Below are 19376 nucleotides of genomic sequence, written 5' to 3'. Positions count from 1 at the left end.
TTGATCATTCTCACTGTCTCAGATGATGTCAAAAACATCTGTTGTCTTTGGTTTTGTTAGCTGTTTTATACTTACATTTTAATATGTGTGTTCAATCTTCTGAGAACACACACCACCTTAAACAACCAATGAGGACATAACTTGGTTATGCTGGGGATGGGGGAGAAATGATTTACAATATCCTATCCCACTGCCTTGTTCAGAAGGTCTCTTAGTCTGTTCATGGCAAATGACATGACTTCTCAGACTAAACCCAAACAGATTTTCTCTCTATTTTAGTGTTTCACACTTTCCCTGGGTTAGGGAAAAGGAAAATGTTTGGTTTTAATGGATGCTGCTGATCTTCAGGTTACTAAATCTGTGAGATATATTAAGGACATTATTATGTTACATCCTTAATTACACTCATAATTTGAAAGCAAGATTTGCCACATATAAGCTGCTGCTGGGTAATCAAGATTTTCCTGCAGGATTGCTTCCCTGTATATGCTGAGTTGAAACCTCTATTCCCTTTTTTTTTTTGTTAAAACTATCAAAGCCATTGCAATAGCCACTCCAGAAAGTGCCTTTGCTGGTGACCGTAACAGTGTTTGGGCAGCCTTAGATCCTCTTTATTCCTTGACCCTGATGGGCTCTGTAGGTTATTATCTGGTACCAGAGTGATTGTCAGCTCAAATGTCAAAAGCCCTAAACAGCCCAAGAAAACAAACTAGAAGAGAAAGAAGCTCCAAGGTTCATACACTTTTAAAGAGATCCTTTAACACAGTGTTTCTCAGTCTTTTCCACCAAAGTACTCCAAGGCAGATGAGAGAGAGAGAGAGAGACAGAGAGAGTGTGTGTGTGTGTGTGTGTACACACACATATATGTATATCGTCTGGTTTCTGTGGCTAGGACTTCTAATACTATGTTAAATAGAAGTATTGATAGTGGGCATCCTTCTCTTGTTCCTGAATTTACCGGGAAGGCTTTCAGCTTTTCACCACTGAGTGTTAGTTGGCTGTAGGCTTGTTATAAATGCCCCCTATTATGTTGAGGTATGTTCCCTCTATATCCACTTTGATGAGAGTCTTTATCATGAAGGGGTGCTGAATTTTGTCAAATGCTTTTTCTGCGTCTATTAAGATGATCATGTGGTTTTCGTCTTCCCTTTTGTTAATGTGGTGTATCACATTGATTCATTTGCCTACGTTAAACCATCCTTGCAACCCAGGAATAAATCCAATTTGACCAAGGTTTACAATCATTCATTGTATTGTTGGATTCAGTTTGCTAATAATTTGTTGAGGATTTTTGCATCAATATTCATCAGAGTTATTGGCCTGTAATTTTCTTTTTTTGTAGTGTCTTTGTCTGTTTTTGTATCAGGATAATGGTAGTCTTGTAGAATAAATTTGGGAGTGTTATCTCCTCTTCAATTTTTTGGAATAGTTTGAGAAGGATTGAGAAGAGTAGGTTTAAGTTCTTCTTTATGTGTTTGGTAGTCTTCCGCAGTGAAGCCATCTAGTCTTGGACTTTTATTTGCAGGGACTTTTTTTTTTTTTTTTAAATTACAGATTCTACTTCACTTCTAATGATCTGTTCAAATTCTTTGCTTCTTCTTGACTCAGTCTTGGCAAGCTGTATGTTTGTAGATGTTTGTCCATTTCTTCTAGGTTGTCCAATTTGTTGATCTGTAACTGTTCATAGCATTCTCTTACGATTTTTTTGTATCTCTGTGGTATTTGTTATTTCTCCTCTTTCATTTCTTTTTTGTTTATTTGGGTCCTCTGTCTTTTCTTCTTGGTGAGCCTGGTTAATCAATTTTGTTTATCTTTTCAAAAAACCAGCTCTTGGTTTCACTGATATTTCCTTTTGTTTTTTTTTGACTTCTGTTTTATTTATTTCTTCTCTGATCTTTATTATAGCCTTCCTTCTGCTGACTGTGGACTTTGTTTGTTCTTCTTTTTCTAATTCTTTTAGGTGGTAGGTTAGGTTGTTTATTTGAGATTTTTTCTTGCTTTTTTTATTTTTTATTTTTGGCTGTGTTGGGTCTTCGTTTCTGTGCGAGGGCTTTCTCTAGTTGTGGCAAGCGGGAGCCACTCTTCATCACGGTGTGCGGGCCTCTCACCATCGCGGCCTCTCTTGTTGCGGAGCACAGGCTCCAAACGCGCAGGATCAGTAGTTGTGGCTCACGGGCTTAGTTGCTCCGCGGCATGTGGGATCTTCCCAGACCTGGGCCCGAACCCATGTCCCCTGCATTGGCAGGCAGACTTTCAACCACTGCGCCACCAGGGAAGCCCTTTTTCTTGCTTTTTGAGGAAGGCCTGTATCTCTGTCTAATTTCATTTAGCATAATACCCTCAAGGTCCCTCCATGTTGTTGCAAATGGCAGGATTTTCTTCTTTCTCATGATTGAATACTATTCCATTGTACATATATACCACATCTTCTTTATCATTCATTTATCAGTGGACACTTAGGTTGTTTCCCTATCTTGGCTGTTGTGAATAACGCTGCAATGAACATGGGAGTGCAGATATCTTTCTGAATTAGTGTTTTCATTTTCTTCAGATATATATCCAGAAGTGGGATTTCTGGATCATATGTTAATTCTATTTTTAATTTTTTGAGGAAACTTCATAGTATTTTTGACAGTGGCTGTACTAATTACATTCCCACCAACAGTGCACAAGGTTCCCTCTTCTCCACACCCTCACCAACAACCTATCTCTTGTCTTTGATGATAGTCATTCTAACAGGTGTAAAGTGATATCTCTTTGTGGCTTCAATTTGCATATTTCTGATGATGAGTGATTCTGAACATTTTTTCATGCGTTTATTGGTCATCTGTATGTCTTCTTTGGAAAAATGTCTGTTCAAGTCCTCTATTTTTAATCAGATAGCTTGTTCTTTTTTTGCTATAGAGTTGTATGAGTTACTTACATATTTTGGATATTAACTGCTTGTCAGATAGATGGTTTGCAAATATATTCTTCCATTCTGTAGGGTGCCTTTTCATTTTGCTGATTGTTTCTTTGCTGTACAGAAACTTTTAAGTCTGATGCAGTCCCACTTGTTTATTTTTTGCTTTTGTTGCGTGTGCTTTTAGTTGTCATATTAAAAAAAATCATTGCCAGGACAGTATCAAGGAACTTTTATGTTTTCTTCTAGTAGTTTTACAGTTTCAAATCTTGCATTTAAGTTTTTAACCCATTTCAAGTTAATTTTATGAGTGGTATAAGATAGGGGTCCAATTTCATTTTTTTGCATGTGAATATCCAGTTTTCCCAACACCATTTATCAATGAGACTATCATTTCCTCATTGAGTATTCTTGGCTCTCCTGTCAAGTATTAGTTAACTGTATATGCGTGGGTTTATTTCTCAGCTCTTGATTCTGTTCCATTAGTCTATGTGTCTGTTTTTAATACCACTGCCATACTGTTTAGATTACTATGCCTTTATAATATAGCTTAAAATCAGAAAGTACAATGCCTCCAGCTTTGTACTTTTCTCTCAGGATTGCTTTGGCTGTTTGGGGTCTTTTGTGGTTCCATACGAATTTTAGGCTCGTTTTTTTTTTTATTTCTGTGCAAAATGCCATTGGGATTTTGATAGGGGTTGCAGTTAATTTATAGATGGCTTGGGGTCTTTTGTCTTGCCTCATATTCATAATACTTTCACAAACTTCTTAAGGGTAATTCCCTATATATATATCACTTATCTACTGCTATGTAACAAGCCATCACAAAACTTAGTAGCTTGAAACAGCTGCAACTTACTGTTTCTTGTGATTCTGGGGTCAACAATTTGGGCTGGGCTCACCTGGGCAGTTCTCCATCTTATCTCACCTAGGATCATTAACGTGACTTGCAGTCATCTGGTAGCTCAACTGGGGCTGGAGAAACTATGATGTGCACATTCATGTGTCTGGGGCCTCAATGCTGGTTACTGGCAGGGCCTCGATGCTGGATATTGGCTGGGCCTCTCTGTGTGGTCTCTCACCATTTGTTAGTCTAGCCTGGACTTCCCTTCATGGTTGCAGGAATGTTCCAAGAGGTGAAGCAGGAAGCTGCAAGGCATTTTGAAGCCTAGGCTCCAGAACTCGCACAATTTCACTCTTGCCACATTCTGTTGGTCAAAATAAACCACAAAGCCACCCTAGATTCAAGGGGTGTGGGAAAAGAGCTGCAAAATATTGTGGCCATATTTTTCAATCAAGGACAGCAAACCTTCTCCTTCTTTTGTCACTTTAGCAGCAAGTGTCACAGTGAAGGCACCTACTAGACACTCGCTGAAATGAACTCAATGTTCTGGTACTTTTATTATATCCAGCTTGAGACTATAACCTCAAGATAAGAATAGATTTAAAGGAAAAAATTAATCTTGAAAAGATTGATCTGTAACTCATTACTTGGACTAATTTTCTTTAAAAAAAAATGCCTAGGTCCAAACACATGTCTTACTTGAAAGGAATAGTTCTACCTCAAAGAAAGAGGCCCATGCTTTGAAGACTGACAATAAATCAGTAAATAGTTACTAAACCTAAGACTAGGTACTATGAGTACCAAACAGTTTTGCTCATTGATATGTTAATTTATTGATCAAACGTTCATCCAGTGTTTGGCATGTGTGAGGCTCTCTGCTATTTACCCAGGATACATAATCTAGTTGAGAAGAAAGAAATATAAATGTACAATTATAACACAGGATGGTTCATAATTACAATGACGGATAGGCATAGGATATAATAGAAGCACATTTAAAAAACAATGCATTAAAATTTTTACAATTTGATTTTATGACAAGACACACGTGACTCTCCTAGTTGCAAAATATATGTGTACATGTCAGTTTAATGTAGCATTATTAAAGCCTTTTGAGGATTGCAAGAGTATATATTGAATGAAAAGATAGGAGGCAAGATTTACACATAGGATCATGTGGTGGCCATCTGCTCTTTTTACCTGCCCTGCATCCATTTACTCTTCTTGTGGTGACAGTACCTTGATTCCCTCCCTCCTTTCCTCAACTCTCAGTCCATAGGATGTGGATAGAAACAACTCCACTCCAATCTTATAGGTTGAGTGTGTGGTCCAGGCCTGGCCAATCAGACCACTGCATTCTTCTGGCCACAGGGACTTGTTCAGGGATAGGTATATGACCCAAGAAGACCTAATGAGACCAATTTCCAGGATTTTTGTGGAGCTGCTGTGAAGAGAAAAATCACTCTTTTCTCTTGTAGTTACTCAACAGAATGGGAGTAATCCTGGGGCTGCTGTGGGCCACAACAAGGAGCCTGAGAATAAAGCTATTTCTGAGGGAAAGGGCTGAAACATGGAGAGAAGAAGACTGATGGCATTTGAGTCTCTGGAGCTATTCATGCTAGATCTAACTGCCTAGATCCTGCAATATATTCACATTTTCTCTCTCTCTCTCTCCTTCCTCCCTTCTCCCTCTCCCCTCCCTCCCTCTCCTTCTCCCCTTCCCCTTTTCCTTCAAAATATTAGTGTTGAGGGTTTGCGGCTTGTCACCAAAAAGCTCTAACTAATATAGTACAGAAGGAACAAACCTCAAAACGTAGGCTTGAGGAGAATGTTATCAATTAGAAGGCCAGCATTATTGAAGCTAAGCGTCCATGTGAAGAAGTAATGGGGAACAAGATGGAGTAAGGTAGGATGAGCCCACTGGATGGTAAGGAGTCTTGACATCCAAAAGAGTTCAGAGAGCCTCTTAAGTAGACAAGAGAGAATCAGTGCATTTTTACCATAAGTACGTATTTAAAATATTTAGAAGTCATAGCAGCATCAACTGGAATTAGACAAAAAGAACTGTTAGAAGGAAACTGCAGTAATTCAGAGGATGGGGAGGAAGACCCAGATCTGGACCATGGCAGGTCTAATCTGAGAAGTATGAACAGGTGAATCAGTGGGTGTTAGGAACTGCTCAAGGCCAGGAAGGACAATGATTAATAAAAAGGGATACAAGTGGACTAAGTTAATCAAGAACTAAATCTACCCAAATTAACTCTAAAAACAGTCAATCTACGGACAGTTGTTGACAGTATTCTCAGTATGCAACAGAAGAACGTTAACACGGTCCCTATTATTTAAAGAATTTAGAAGCCTCTAGGGGTAGGATAAATTAAATAAACATATTGTTAACCTTATGACATAGGGCTTAGAGTATGTAAAAAACTACCAGTACCACCAACAAAAAAACAAACTTCTTGAAAACTTCAACTGGGCTAAAAACTGCTGTGACTTTAGTCTGGTTTTATGCTCACTGGGCAGTATTTTTAACAATGAATCACTCTCAATGAGTGATTTTATTTAAAAGACTCTGTGTTAATTATTAATTTCTCATCCAGAGTCCATAGAGGGCTTAAACCACATTTGATTCTCTAAATTTACCAGCCATAACTCTACATACTAGTGTCAATGCAGCTGAATTGGAAAATGCCCTCTGTCTCACTTAATTTAACCTGTTTTAAGAGTTTAGAAAAATATTTATACACATAGACAAAACCCCAACAATATTTAAGAGTACCATTCATTCTGAAAAAATTGGGATGTTTCAGGACTAGACAGGTTTTGCATATATTAACTAATTTTAGTTTTAATTTTTTAAAAGCAAGATACTAAACCAAAATTCAGGGGGTTGCTTGTCTCTTTAAATGTGCCAAGGAATCAGGATATCTCCTTACATTTCCTTCCTCAGACTTGTGGGGTTTGGAGTCCTTCCTGTCTAACTATGTATTCTTTGGTCTAACTTTTTACTTGGAGTTCCATTAAGGAAAATTCTTCCTATTAGTTTCTCCAAGAAACTTCAGTACTTTATATGCTCCTTTTGGACCACAGGGGCACTATCAGAGCAGTAATTAATGAAGCTGACACATCAGGTGGGAATATATATCAAGGAAAGGCCAATAAAGCATCTTTGAAGATACAGGTTACTGGAAACTGTGCCCAGTGTTCTAATCTTAGCATAAATTAAATTTAGTTGCATTAATTAGCAGATTTTAATGTCTGCTGTCTTAAGCAATGTTTTAAAACCATGGGGATTTGATTCAAATAAGTCCCTGGGCTCTCTGAGACCTGACCAAAGGAAGAAAAACAAGTGCTCCCAAAGATATGAAAAGCACAGACCTCATTAGGCAAGCTTGCAGGCTCATATCAGCTCTCCGCAGACAATTCAGCCGTTTTTTTTTTAGTGGTCATCACCCTGAAGCAGTACCTCTTTCACATAATTCACACATTTGACAGGAATATGTAGAAATCATGTCTAAAGTTCACAGCTTAGTTGAAGTAAAAAACTGTTTATTTAAAACGGCATGTTTGAATAAAGGCTCTGTTGGAATTGCTAACATACATAAATACCTAATGCTAGGAATTTTTTAAAATTCCAGAGTCTTCCCTCATCACAAAGAAAATTGAAAAAAAAATTTAAATCACAATTTTTTATATGTGATTTAAATTTTAAAAATTTTTAAATGAAAAAAAATTTTAATTTTTATTGGAGTATAGTTGATTTACAATGTTGTGTTAGTTTCAGGTGTACAGCAAAGTGCATCAGTTATACATATACATATATCCACTCTTTTTTTAGATTCTTTTCCCATATAGGCCATTACAGAGTTTTGAGTAGAGTTCCCTGTGCTATACAGTAGGTCCTTATTAGTTATCTATTTTATTATTTTTTCCCCTTTAAATCATATTTTATTGTATTTTCCTTCATCTAGTCATATTATGGGAAGAAAGGGCCCGTTCTTGTTGTAGTTATCTATTTTATATAGAGTAGTGTGTATATGTCAATCCCAATCTCCCAATTTATCCTTCCCCCCCAAAATGAAAAGCTTTTAATCACAAAATTTTAAAATGAAAATTACAAATAATTATAACGAATCTAGGTTATTTATTTTCCAATGGGAAATTAGGTAGCATACACACAACCTTGTAACTATTTTGGCATAATGCATGCTGTCACTTTGCTGCCAAAGAGATGGGCTTCTCTAACAGGCCTTGTCCTCAGATCCCTCCTCAAGACCCTGGGCACCATGTGTCTGCAATTGCTGGAAGTGGTCTCTGGATGGCAGTGTTCTGTTTGTAGTTTGTATCTTGGTCATGAAGATGAAGTTTCTAAGCAAAAGTTGCAGGGGACTCAAAGAATTATCTCTTTCAATAGGTGATGTCTTAGTGTTCTCAACTCCTTGGTAGCTCTGTGGCTTAGAGCAGATCACTGAACTTCTCTGAGCCTCAGTGTCCTCCTCTACATAAGGAGGCTTCTATTCTCAACTTGGAATGTAGTCGCAAGGATTAGAGATGATAATGATAATTAACATAATGTTATTGTTTATTGAAAACCTAATGTGAACAGGCACTGTGTAAGAACTTTACACGTGATATCCCACTAAGTCCTTCCAAATACCCTATAATGCAGGTATTACTGCTCTACTTTTAGAGATAAGAGAAGTGAAGCTCAGAATCATCAGGAATGTAGCCTAAGTCCCACAGCAACTCAGTGGTGAACCTGGGGATTTATCATTTTAGCATATAATACAAGTTCCTAGAAAATTGCCTTGTGCATAGTAAATATTGGTAATTTTTAGCTTTTTTTATTATTGCTATAACTATTAAATTTTATATAGCTGGTGCCTGAAAGACAAAAAATTTTGAATATTATTTCTAAAATGACATAAAATGATACAAAAATCTATTATGATTTAGTTGATCAGATATCTTAATTTTTCCCCAAAGTATATTTGAGAAAGGTCAAAGAGAAGATTTGTAAATAAAAGTTTAAGGTCAATTAAATGTGGGGAATGCTATGTATTTTATTCTTCTCCTGGAGATTCACAGGAAACATTAGCACATTAAAGACTCCGAGATGTCTCGAAGTAAACTCTTCATCTAATTTAACCCAAAGTTTTCAAATGTTATTTGTCGAAGAAATTCTTTCTTCCCATAATATTTATGAGCATCTCTTGAAATCAGTGTTCTGAGGAAAACATTTGGGAAAAATGAATCTATTGAAACTCCTCTTCCAAGTAGAGCCTGTAATATTTTGACAGGTCTTTTTCTGTCAACTCGACTCCCTGCTGTGATGTGCTGTGAAATGTTAGGGCTGACAATAAAGTCTTTCTGACACTTAACTGTTAAACCTAAGTTTTTCTCAGGCTTTTCTCACAACAGCACAACATTCTTTCTGATTCTCTTCACAATGCAGTCACAGGTGAAATCTCAACCCTTTCCTGAAACTCCTGCTCACGGTATTTCTTAGATCTCCTTATGGAGCTTATCTTCTGCACCATTCAATGGCCTCTCAAGTTTCACTGACTCTAATTTAAACCTTACTGCTACCCAATTTGTCATGTGCTTATGACTCCACAATTAAGCTGTAAGTCACTTAGTGTCTGGAACTATGCATTGCACTTCTGTGAAGCCCTAAAAGAGCACGAACACAGTGCATTGCTCATTCATTCATTCAACAAATATGCACTGAGCATGTCTCATGGGCCAGGCACTGTTCTAAGTGCTGGGGTACAGCAGGACCCCAGCAAGGCCATCACTATTCTAGCGGAACTTTTACTGCACTGGGGGAGATGGATAAATAAGTGTTCAAGTAAGTATATAATATAATGTCAGATAAGAATTAGTGGTATGAAGCATAAGGGCATGTGAAAGAGTAAATGAGGAGAGGTTACATTAGCTTGGAAAGGCCTCTCCAAAGAGGGAATATTTAAGCTGAAATCTGAATAACAGGAAAGAGTCAGCCATGCAAAGAGAACGTCAGAAAGAGAAGATCAGAAAGAAGAGTGTTTTAGACGAGAGGAAAAAGCCAGGGCAAAGGTTGGCGGCCGGCTAAATTTGCTAAGTTAGCGGAATAGCAGGAAGGTCAGTGTGGCTGGAGCCTGCAAAAGAAGTCAGGGGAATTGCTATGAGATCAACTTAGAGTGGTGGGAACGGGGTAGACTGCGGTAAGGAATTTGGACTTTATTTGAGTTCATATGGAAGCCATGGAGCGCTGTAGGCACAGGAATGACCTAAGCATGTTTTCATAATTTTAAAAGACCACTCTGACTGCAGGATAAAGAATGAAATGTAAGAAGTCAAGGGAGGAATCAGGGAGGCCAGTTACAGGCTCTTTCAGTAGCCAAGGCAAGACATGACGGTGTTAGAAAAGGGTGCTGGCAGGAGAGCCAAAGAAGTGGACAGATTCTGGAAGTACTCTGGCGAAAGAGGCAATGGGACTTGCTGGCTTGAGCAAACTAGTGGATGGTGATATTTCCTAGATGGGGATATCTGGGACAGAAACGACCCTGGGAGGAAGGGTAGGGAAGGGAATCAAATATACTTTTTGACCATGTTAGGGTTGAGTCGTCTATAAGATATGCAGGAATATGTGTCAATTTTACCTGATTCTGAAGCTCAAGGGAAAGGGCAGGGCTAGATACATACATTTGGGAGTCACTGGCACTAAAACAGTATTTAAAATCATGAGACCACTTGAGATCATCTAGGGAGAAAATGTAACTCCAGGGCACCTCAAAATTTGGAAGTGGTCCAGGAGAAGAGGAGTAAAAAAAAAAGAAAGAGAGGGAGAGGCAGAGAGAGACAGAGAGAGAGGGAAGCCAAAACAGTACGCAGAAACCTAGGAGAACGCCGTGTTGAGAAGTCCAAGAAAATAAACTGCAGCTGAATGAAGGAGTAGTCAGCTGAGCCAATGCCAAAGATCTAGATGAGGACAGAGGAGGAACCACTGGGTCGGACACTGTGAAATCAATAAGAGCAGGGTCAGTGGCGTGCTGATGACTGGAGCTGGGAAGAGTGGGCTGAAGGAAGAATGAGAGGTAAGGACAGATAAGCATTCAATGTAGACAGACTCTTCCAAAAGTTTAACTGTTAAGAGGAGCAGAGAAGCGGGGCAGTAGTGAGAAGGCACATGCAGTCAAGAAAAGGCTTCTCCTGACCTCAAGATGGGAGGTACTAGAGTTTATCTATATAGAATCAGAAGGAAAGATTGATGATGTAGAAAAGAGAGGGGCTGATTGAACACATAAAGCTTTGTTTCATTATTATAGATTTTTTAATGTATTTGATTCACATTAGACTGAATAGGAAGTTGTTTTCCAACATGAGTGTAATTGTGACAATCTCCAGGAAATAAAACTGAGTGGCAATAATAATAACAATATTAACTTAACTTGCTTCTAGGGCTTATAGCTTATCTTGCTATGCCAAGCATCGTTTCACATGCTTTCCATATATGTTAGCTTCTTTTTTTTAACTTTTAAAAAATTTTTATTTTATTTCTTTATTTTTGGCTGTGTTGGGTCTTTGTTGCTGTGCGCAGGCTTTCTCTAGTTGCGGCGAGCAGAGGCTACTCTTTGTTGCGGTGCGTGGGCTTCCCATTGCGGTGGCTTCTCTTGTTGTGGAACACGGGCTCCAGGCGCACAGGCTTCAGTAGTTGTAGCACTCGGGCTCAGTGGTTGTGGCTTGCGGGCTCTAGAGCGCAGGCTCAGTAGTTGTGGTGCACGGGCTTAGTTGCTCCTCGGCATGTGGTATCGTCCCGGACCAGGGCTCGAACCCGTGTCCCCTGCATTGGCAGGCGGATTCTTAACCACTGTGCCACCAGAGAAGCCCTATATTAGCTTCTTTATTCCTCCAAATAACAATAATTGTTCTCATGTTATACTTAATGAGGAAACTGAGATACAGAGAGATTAAGTAACTTCTCTAGTGCTGTGTAGGCAGTAAGTGACAGAACCAGGATTCCCACTCACATAAGCTGCCTCTGAAGCCATAACTACCAGGATAAGTTGGTAAATGGTCTTACGTGTGCTGGTATTTCCTCAGTTCATGATACGTTTTACGATTCATCTCCTCTCACTTACCTCTTCTTTCTCTAAGGGTATGTGGTTATAGAAAAGGATAAAAAGGAATTGTTTTTCAACTCTTTCTTTAGTTGGGGCAATCTTATGAGACGGTCAAACCAATTAGATGTGGGCAGCAATTCCATCAAAACCGTTCCTTTCAAGATATTTTATAAACACCACACATTAAAATACAATTTTCAACAGTTAGTATAATTTTTTTTCATACAAGTATTCCTTCTGTAAACACATTTGATACACATTTATATATTACTTTAATGGCTATATGGTATTCAATTGTTGAGACATACCACAGTTTACTTAACCCTTCAAATATATATATATGTGTGTGTGCTTATGTACTTATAGAAGAAGTCTAAGTTCTTGGCAGAAAAATTAGAAAATACAGCTTGGCAAAAAGAATTCTACTCACCCTTTCATTTAATAAACCAATTCTTAGTGTCCATTTTACATGATGCAACCATTACAAATCATGCTTTCTAATGCTATTTAAAAGCATGAGGAAAATGCAGAGGAAAAACCGTAGGATACAACATTATATGGAAAGTATGTGAAAAAATATGTAAGAAACAATTAAATCACACATACACACACCACATGAGAAAGAGAGGGAGAAATGTAAACAGTAGTTGTTATTTCTGGGTGGTAAGATATTAAGGATGATTTTTATTTTCTTCTGCTTGCCTTTTTTCCCTTATTTTTCAATAATGAACATACACTAATACTCAGAAAAATGTTAGTTCAAAAATTAAATATTTTTACATATTGCACTAAGAGCATATGAATTACCAGATATCTAATTTGCAGCTAAAATGGAATCCATTAAGATAGCAAGGCATAGGGGATAGGAGGGCATTTTTATTATTTCAATTACTCAATAATAATGCTCCCAATTATTCCACTGCCCAGAACGCCATTCAGGGTGTGCATGTCTCTGTGTGTGTGTGTGTCTTCTGTGGGGCAGTACAGAATCATCCAAGCTAATTAGTATGTATTTAACAAATGATGGACAATTAACATGGAGCTTCGCTTCTTGCCACTAGATCGACCGAGCGGAGAAAGAAACAGAGAGGGAGATCCAGGAGACATCTCCAAGGAAAAAAAGTTCCCTAAAGTATAGGCAGAAAATTCAGATACTTCCTGTATCCCTTGGTTCAGGCTATCCCTTTAAGATGCATCTTTCCTTTTAAACTTTTTATTCTGAAAATTTGCAAACATACTAAAAATATGTATATTTGAGTTCTCAAAAACATGTACAATAAACCCCATGTTCCCATCACTCAGCTTCAGTAATTATCAACATTTTTCAGAGTTTTCTTTCTAGTTGCTTATCTTGCATTAGTAGGAAACAATAATACTTAGGAACAGGAAAACAGTTTGTAGAAACATTTTTACACATTAAATAAAAAAGAAATGGTTAAAAACCTCACTGTGCAGATCTGAACCAAGCTTTGAAGAAGTCCCTAAAGAGTTTCTGAGGCCTGCTGATGCAATTACCACCTTTCCCGTCCAGTTTGCCCTTCCTCCCCAATAGCTATTTGAGTGCCTTATTACACTTGGGAAATGGAAGAACTAAAATAAAGAAAGCAGTAAACCAGGAACTGGGAAGCCACAGGACAGAACTGGGGGATTAGCAAGCGCTCACCCAGGGCAAGTGTGGTCCAGAGGACAGCCTGGGGACAAGCAGGCAGCAGGCTGGGCAGGCCAGTCTCACGAAGGTCACGAAGTGGGGATAGGGGTGCATTATCAACTGTCACGGGGTTGTACCTACCCAAACTGTTGTCACTGCTCGTGGGCCAGGAAGCAATTCTGTCCCTCAGCTTCTTCTTTTTACAGGAATTGTCTGACTTCTCAGAAAGGCCTACTTCCTCCTTCCTAATTTCTCTGACGAGCTGCATGCGGCACCTTGTAAAATCCTGAAAGGAAATCTTCCCATTTTCATCAGCGCCCAGTTGGTTCATGATCTCAGCCACAGACTCTTCCATATTCAATTGGCGACAGACCATCAACAAGTCGTTTCTACAGAAGGGATTGAACAGAAAAATGGCTTGTTAGGAGAGACATTTAAGCTAGAGAAAATAGTTAATGAAAAAAAAGAGTATTTCTTGAATACATCCACACGTAGGAAACCCATTTCCACATTTCTCATCGCTTCTGGAAAAGTGCTAAGTGTACAAAAAGATTGTTCCACCTGGGTTATTCTAGACAAGAACTCTATTATTATTTGGAACAGTGAGGCAACTTTAAATCCTTTGTTCTCTTTTTTCTTCCCATGTCCATGCCCTTTCCTCCTTTTCTTTCTTTTGAAATTGACAAAGCACCTGTAGAGGGTAGCATTGTTACCTAACTGTAAGATAAAGTTTCAGAACACAGAAAAGATATTGTTTCCACTCCTGGCAGAGCTGAAAATCTAGTCACATTGTAAAAGAACAACAAAGATTTTAAACAAGCTTGACTTTCAGCTTTCTGGACCAATCAGCTAATTTTAGTACTTCTTTAAAATGTTATTTAATCTCAACTTTCATGACTCAGTGCTCGCCTACCTCTGGTTTTTCCTGATTTTCTTTGAGTATTTTCCACCTTCTCATCAGCAATTAGTAAACCCTAAGCCTTAGAGCAGGGATCAAAATCCCAAATGTCTTCCAGGTCTAGGACTTAAGGTAAACGTGTGAAGTGGGTGGATTTAAGACAAGAGGGGTTGCTGGAGTCTGTGGCTGGACTGGAGAAGTATATTCAGCCTACAGGTTCTCAAATTAAAGAAAGAGAAAGAAGAAGAATAAAAAAGGAACAAGAACAACAACACGTGCTGGCCAGGAACATTTATCTGGAGGACATCATCTGACCCTGGACGTATAAACCTTGTTCTTTTCTCTTTTTCTAAACTCTTTGGGAAAATACTTTGTTCAGATTGCTCCAACTCTAAGTCTCAATAAAGGTAAAAGGATTATGAATTTAAGAGCTGGAAGAGATATTAGGAACTGGGCCATGGTCACAAGAACAGCTAATTAGTGCTCCTGTCTCAACACACCACCAAACCCAATCATCGGGAGACCGTGACCAATTTGATGTTTGCTGATACCTGAAACCTAACCATGAAAAGACCAACCCTTCTCCAGTCACCCTTCACAAATTCCTTCCGGTCAATGCTAGTATGATTCTCCAAGTTCCCTAGGCTCACAGAATTGTAGATATTTTTAATATCTTCTCATTCACTCCATTTTAACCCTCATTCCCCCCATCCTGGTCCCTAGTATCCAATCTCTCATCAAATTTCTGTTGTTCCTGTCCCTGAAATGCTTCTATATTTACTCTTTATTATGTTTTTCAATACACATAACACTCTCCAAAACCTTCTCAGTTTATACCAGGTCTATTACATTAGCTTCTTTAGTTGATCACCTTGTTTCCATATGCCATCTCATTTTCGTGTCTCATGAAGAATTTTGACACACAGCTACAAGTTTTAGCTTATCTTGTTTGTATGTCTGTGTATATATGTGTAGTATATAATGCTTATGTGTATATATTTATGCTTTTATTTGTAAGATAGATGGATGGGTAGATAAATAAATATACACATATGGAAGGAAGTATGGTAGATTAAATTAGTCCTAATTTTTCATTTCCCTGTAGAACTGTTATACGTCTATACCCTTGCCTTGGCCTTGGGGCCAGGGACACTCATGGTAGGTATGCTCTTCCCCATCCTTTTAACTTCAGGCTTGACATCTAACTTAGCCTCTGGGATGTATGTGTTTATCTAGTTAATCCCCTACTGGGCTTGTCCCCTTTTGCTTCTGCCATTATTATGAGAAGAACAAACCATGGTAGCTATTAACCCTCTAGCCTGGGCCCCCAAATGAGCCACTTCAGCTGATCTTCAGACCTGTAGCATAAGAATCACTGCAGCTGACCCAAAGGTATGTAATCAAGAATATATTCTTATTGTTTATGCCAATGAGATTTTGTGATTGTTCCCCAGCAATAGCTAACTGATACATTGGAATAATTTTTTGATCTATTCATATGTTTATTTTTTTGCCCTTTGCTGAATACAACCTGTCTGATATTCAGCTGGATTCATCCAAGACAGGAATGATTATGATTCGTAAAACAGGAATGCAAACAAAAAGAAAGGGCCAATATTCAGGTTCTACATATAAAAAAAGAATTTCTTTATCATGTTTTTAGACAATAATGTTAAAAATTAGGCTTGGTGGGAGATAAAGAAGTTCTCTAAATTTCAGAAGTTCACATAATAAGATGTTAACACTAATATTTTCTGAATAGTAGGAATATGGTGTTTTCATTTTCTTATTTTTGCCTATCTGTATTTGTAACTTTCTAGAATGTACTATACTACTTTCATAAATTGCTATGTCATTTTATAGGCTTTAAAAATGAGGATAATAATAGCACCTATCTCTTAGGGTTGTTTTGAGGATAAATGAGATGATGCATGTAAAGCACTTAACACAGTTCCTGGCACATATTAAGTACTCAATAAATAGTAGCCATTATTATGATTATTTTATAATTATTGATCATAAATCTTTAACAATGCCCCAGTTTCACAATTAAGTCTTTAGTAATTAAGCACAAACTGCTCAGGGGAAAATAATGCTTATTGAACTGAACTGACTCCTTCACTAAGTGGAGCAATCTATCCGCAGAGGCTCGCCTTCCTCCCTGCCTGTGGCCCACTTACACTTGGGCGCCCTGGTGAGAAACCCAAGCCTGTCCAAGCTTGAGAAGCCCCATTCCACAAAAAGCAGCTCAAAAAAGGATTTGTGTGCTAGAAATGTCAAATGTCAACTCAGAGGAGAATACATAATTTTGCATTTTTATTTAAAAAGTGTGGGTCACTGAGAGACTCTCATAAAAGGTCAAAAACAAAATACACTACATCCTACTAAATTAAGTCAGACAGTAATCTTTAAACAGCGGTGCTAGTTTCTAAAAACTAAATGAAAGCTAAAGTTTCTCAGTATAGAAACACAGAACTAGCAAGGACAACTAACAAATCTGCAGGGGCAAATGCTATTATCCCCATTTTATAGATGAAGATGTGATGGCTGAAAGAGTCCCAGAGCTAATATGTGGCAGAGCCAGGAATCTAAACCAAATCAGTCTGATTCCAAAGCTCTTGCCCTTTCCATTCTACCAAACACCGCCTTGGATGTCAATGATACTTAAACTTTGGCCTCTGAACACAAATAAGGACAGCAATAATAGGAACAGCTTGATAATCAACAAGTCATTAATGAACAGCACTTTTATCTTAAACCAGAAAGACTACATACATCTATATATGTGCTACCCTACTATGTTAAATACAGATGAGAATAATATTACATTTTGTTATCAACATGAGAAAACAGTTACAAGAGAGAGAAAAAAAATTCCAGGGGGTTCCCCGGCGGTCCAGTGGTTAGGACTCTGCGCTTTCACTACGGGAACTAAGATCCCGCAAGCCGAGTGACACAGCCAAAAAAAAAAAAAATTCCCAAAGCTCTCCTTTACATATAAGAGCAAGCCCAGAGAACTTGATCACAGTTTCACTATCAGCCATTGTGCTAGGGCTGTTTCAAACAGCTCGCAATGAATTACATGCTCCTGTGACTACGCCCCTTTGCATTATGTCTTTGCCTTTCCTCCCATCAACAGATGGAGGCTATTTCCCTGACCTTGAATCTGGGCTGGCCTTGTGACTTGCTTTGACCAGTGGAATGTGGCAGAAATAACTAACGTTCTAGGATTCATGAACACATGCCTTATGATGCCTTGTAGTTTCCACTTTCAGCTCAAATCCTTCCAGCTTCATGCTGGCCTTGTCGCCCACTCAAGGCCACAAGTGGTCTCTTCCTTCTGCTAGCATTTAGCACCTGTACCATTCATTCAGTGACTATATACAGCCGTGGGACAACTTTTAGATTGTTGTACTAAACTTTCATTTCTCTTTCTCTTTTTTAAAAAATTATTTTCACACACTCAAGTCTTATCTTCCCAACCTGACCACAGGCTCTTGGAAGCCAGTGGCCATGCATCAATCTCCCTTAAGATCCATGCAGCACCCAGCACATCACCGTGTACACAACAGAACTCCATCACATTTGTTTTGATAGATGGATTTGTAAACTCTCAGAAGTTAAACATGATCATTCTTTTGCAGGGGGTCCCCACTTCATCTGATATCTTCCCACAATACCTGTCTTTGTATCTTCCCACAGAAGGCAGCAGCACATGGGATGCTCAGTGAGTATGAATGACCAATGGGCACCGTAAAAAGAAACAACAACCTTGCAGCCTTAGTGACAGAGCAACATGACAGTTTCTCCGCACTAGGCCAGGAACGTTTCTCAGAGGAAGCCATAATAAGCAGCGGTTGTCCAAGACCAATATAGTCCAGTGGAGAACTATTTCAGTAGTAGTAACATCATCATATAAAGCACCTGCTTTTAAAATAAAAACCAACAAACTTTTGTATATTATTTCAGAAAATACACCCATTCATTTTAGAAAATGTAGACAAGAAGAAGAAAATACAAATTACATGCTACCTTTCTACCCAATAACCAGTGAACATTTTAACTAATTTCACAAAATTACGGTAAACCTTTTTTCCTCTAAGTTTCCTCTAAATAAATAAATTTCCTCCAAATAAAATTTTCCTTTCATCATTGCTACAACTGCTCTAGAAGGTGTTTCATATTTATTCATATTCATATATGCATATCTTATCTTCAGAGGATATAACCACGAGGAATAGATTCCGGTTTAGCAAAGGAGCTGGTCAAATCAGGCAATATTTGGCTCTGCAGAGAACACCAACCACCAGGCAGCACTGAAGATCAATGCTTCTAGCTCAAAACTGCAAGGTTTTACAAAGCATAGCTATTACTTTCTGTATGTAGAAACCTTTTGGTCTCCTGGCTATTCTTTTTCTTTTAACTTATAAAGAAATTGAGTAGGAAGTGAAAATTCAATGAAGCTATTCATCATTCAGGGAAATTCACAGCCTAACATCAGGAATAGATAACGGGAAAGATGGGCTTAGGTCTCTCAAGCTCAGATGCAGAGAAAAACAGTATTCTTCCCCACAGTGATACTAAACCCCAAACCCAGTCGGAACGAGGGCTATGAGAAAGCAATTGTTACTCTGAGGAAGGGTTAGATGCTTCTGTTCACAGTTCTCAACTAACAGACACCTTTGGAACTAATAGGTATGCCAGAAATAGCTGCTTATGAAAGAACTCAAAACAAGTCTAAAAGTTCATTTTGCCTCTCTAACTGTTCAATTTGAGTCACACAAAAATGTAATTTAGGGGCCTCTAATTTCAGTTCCATAAATATTCAAAGTGTGAAAAATCATAAATAAGTCATTAAAAAACAGTCTTCTGGGCTACAGCTGGTAATTTCTGAGCATAATTGTTGGAGGGAGCAAATGCATTTGCCTTTCACAATTGCTTCTGAGTTTATCTGATCTAAAGTGAAGACCAAAACA

General features: G+C 38.3%; 1 protein-coding gene across 1 annotated transcript in view; it reads right to left on the bottom strand.

Annotated features, from left to right (window-relative positions):
- MCC (MCC regulator of WNT signaling pathway) overlaps window positions 1–19376 on the bottom strand; it is a 418786-nt gene that overhangs the window by 332561 nt on the left and 66849 nt on the right. The window contains exon 2 of the mRNA XM_061189513.1: window positions 13644–13891. Coding sequence (XP_061045496.1) covers window positions 13644–13891 — 248 coding nt within the window. The remainder of the gene's footprint in view (window positions 1–13643; window positions 13892–19376) is intronic.

Source organism: Eubalaena glacialis, chromosome 4 (assembly GCF_028564815.1).
Source record: "Eubalaena glacialis isolate mEubGla1 chromosome 4, mEubGla1.1.hap2.+ XY, whole genome shotgun sequence".
Classification (NCBI taxonomy): domain Eukaryota; kingdom Metazoa; phylum Chordata; class Mammalia; order Artiodactyla; family Balaenidae; genus Eubalaena; species Eubalaena glacialis.
Note: the sequence above shows the minus strand (reverse complement) of the source record. Positions and strands in the feature narration are given on the sequence as shown.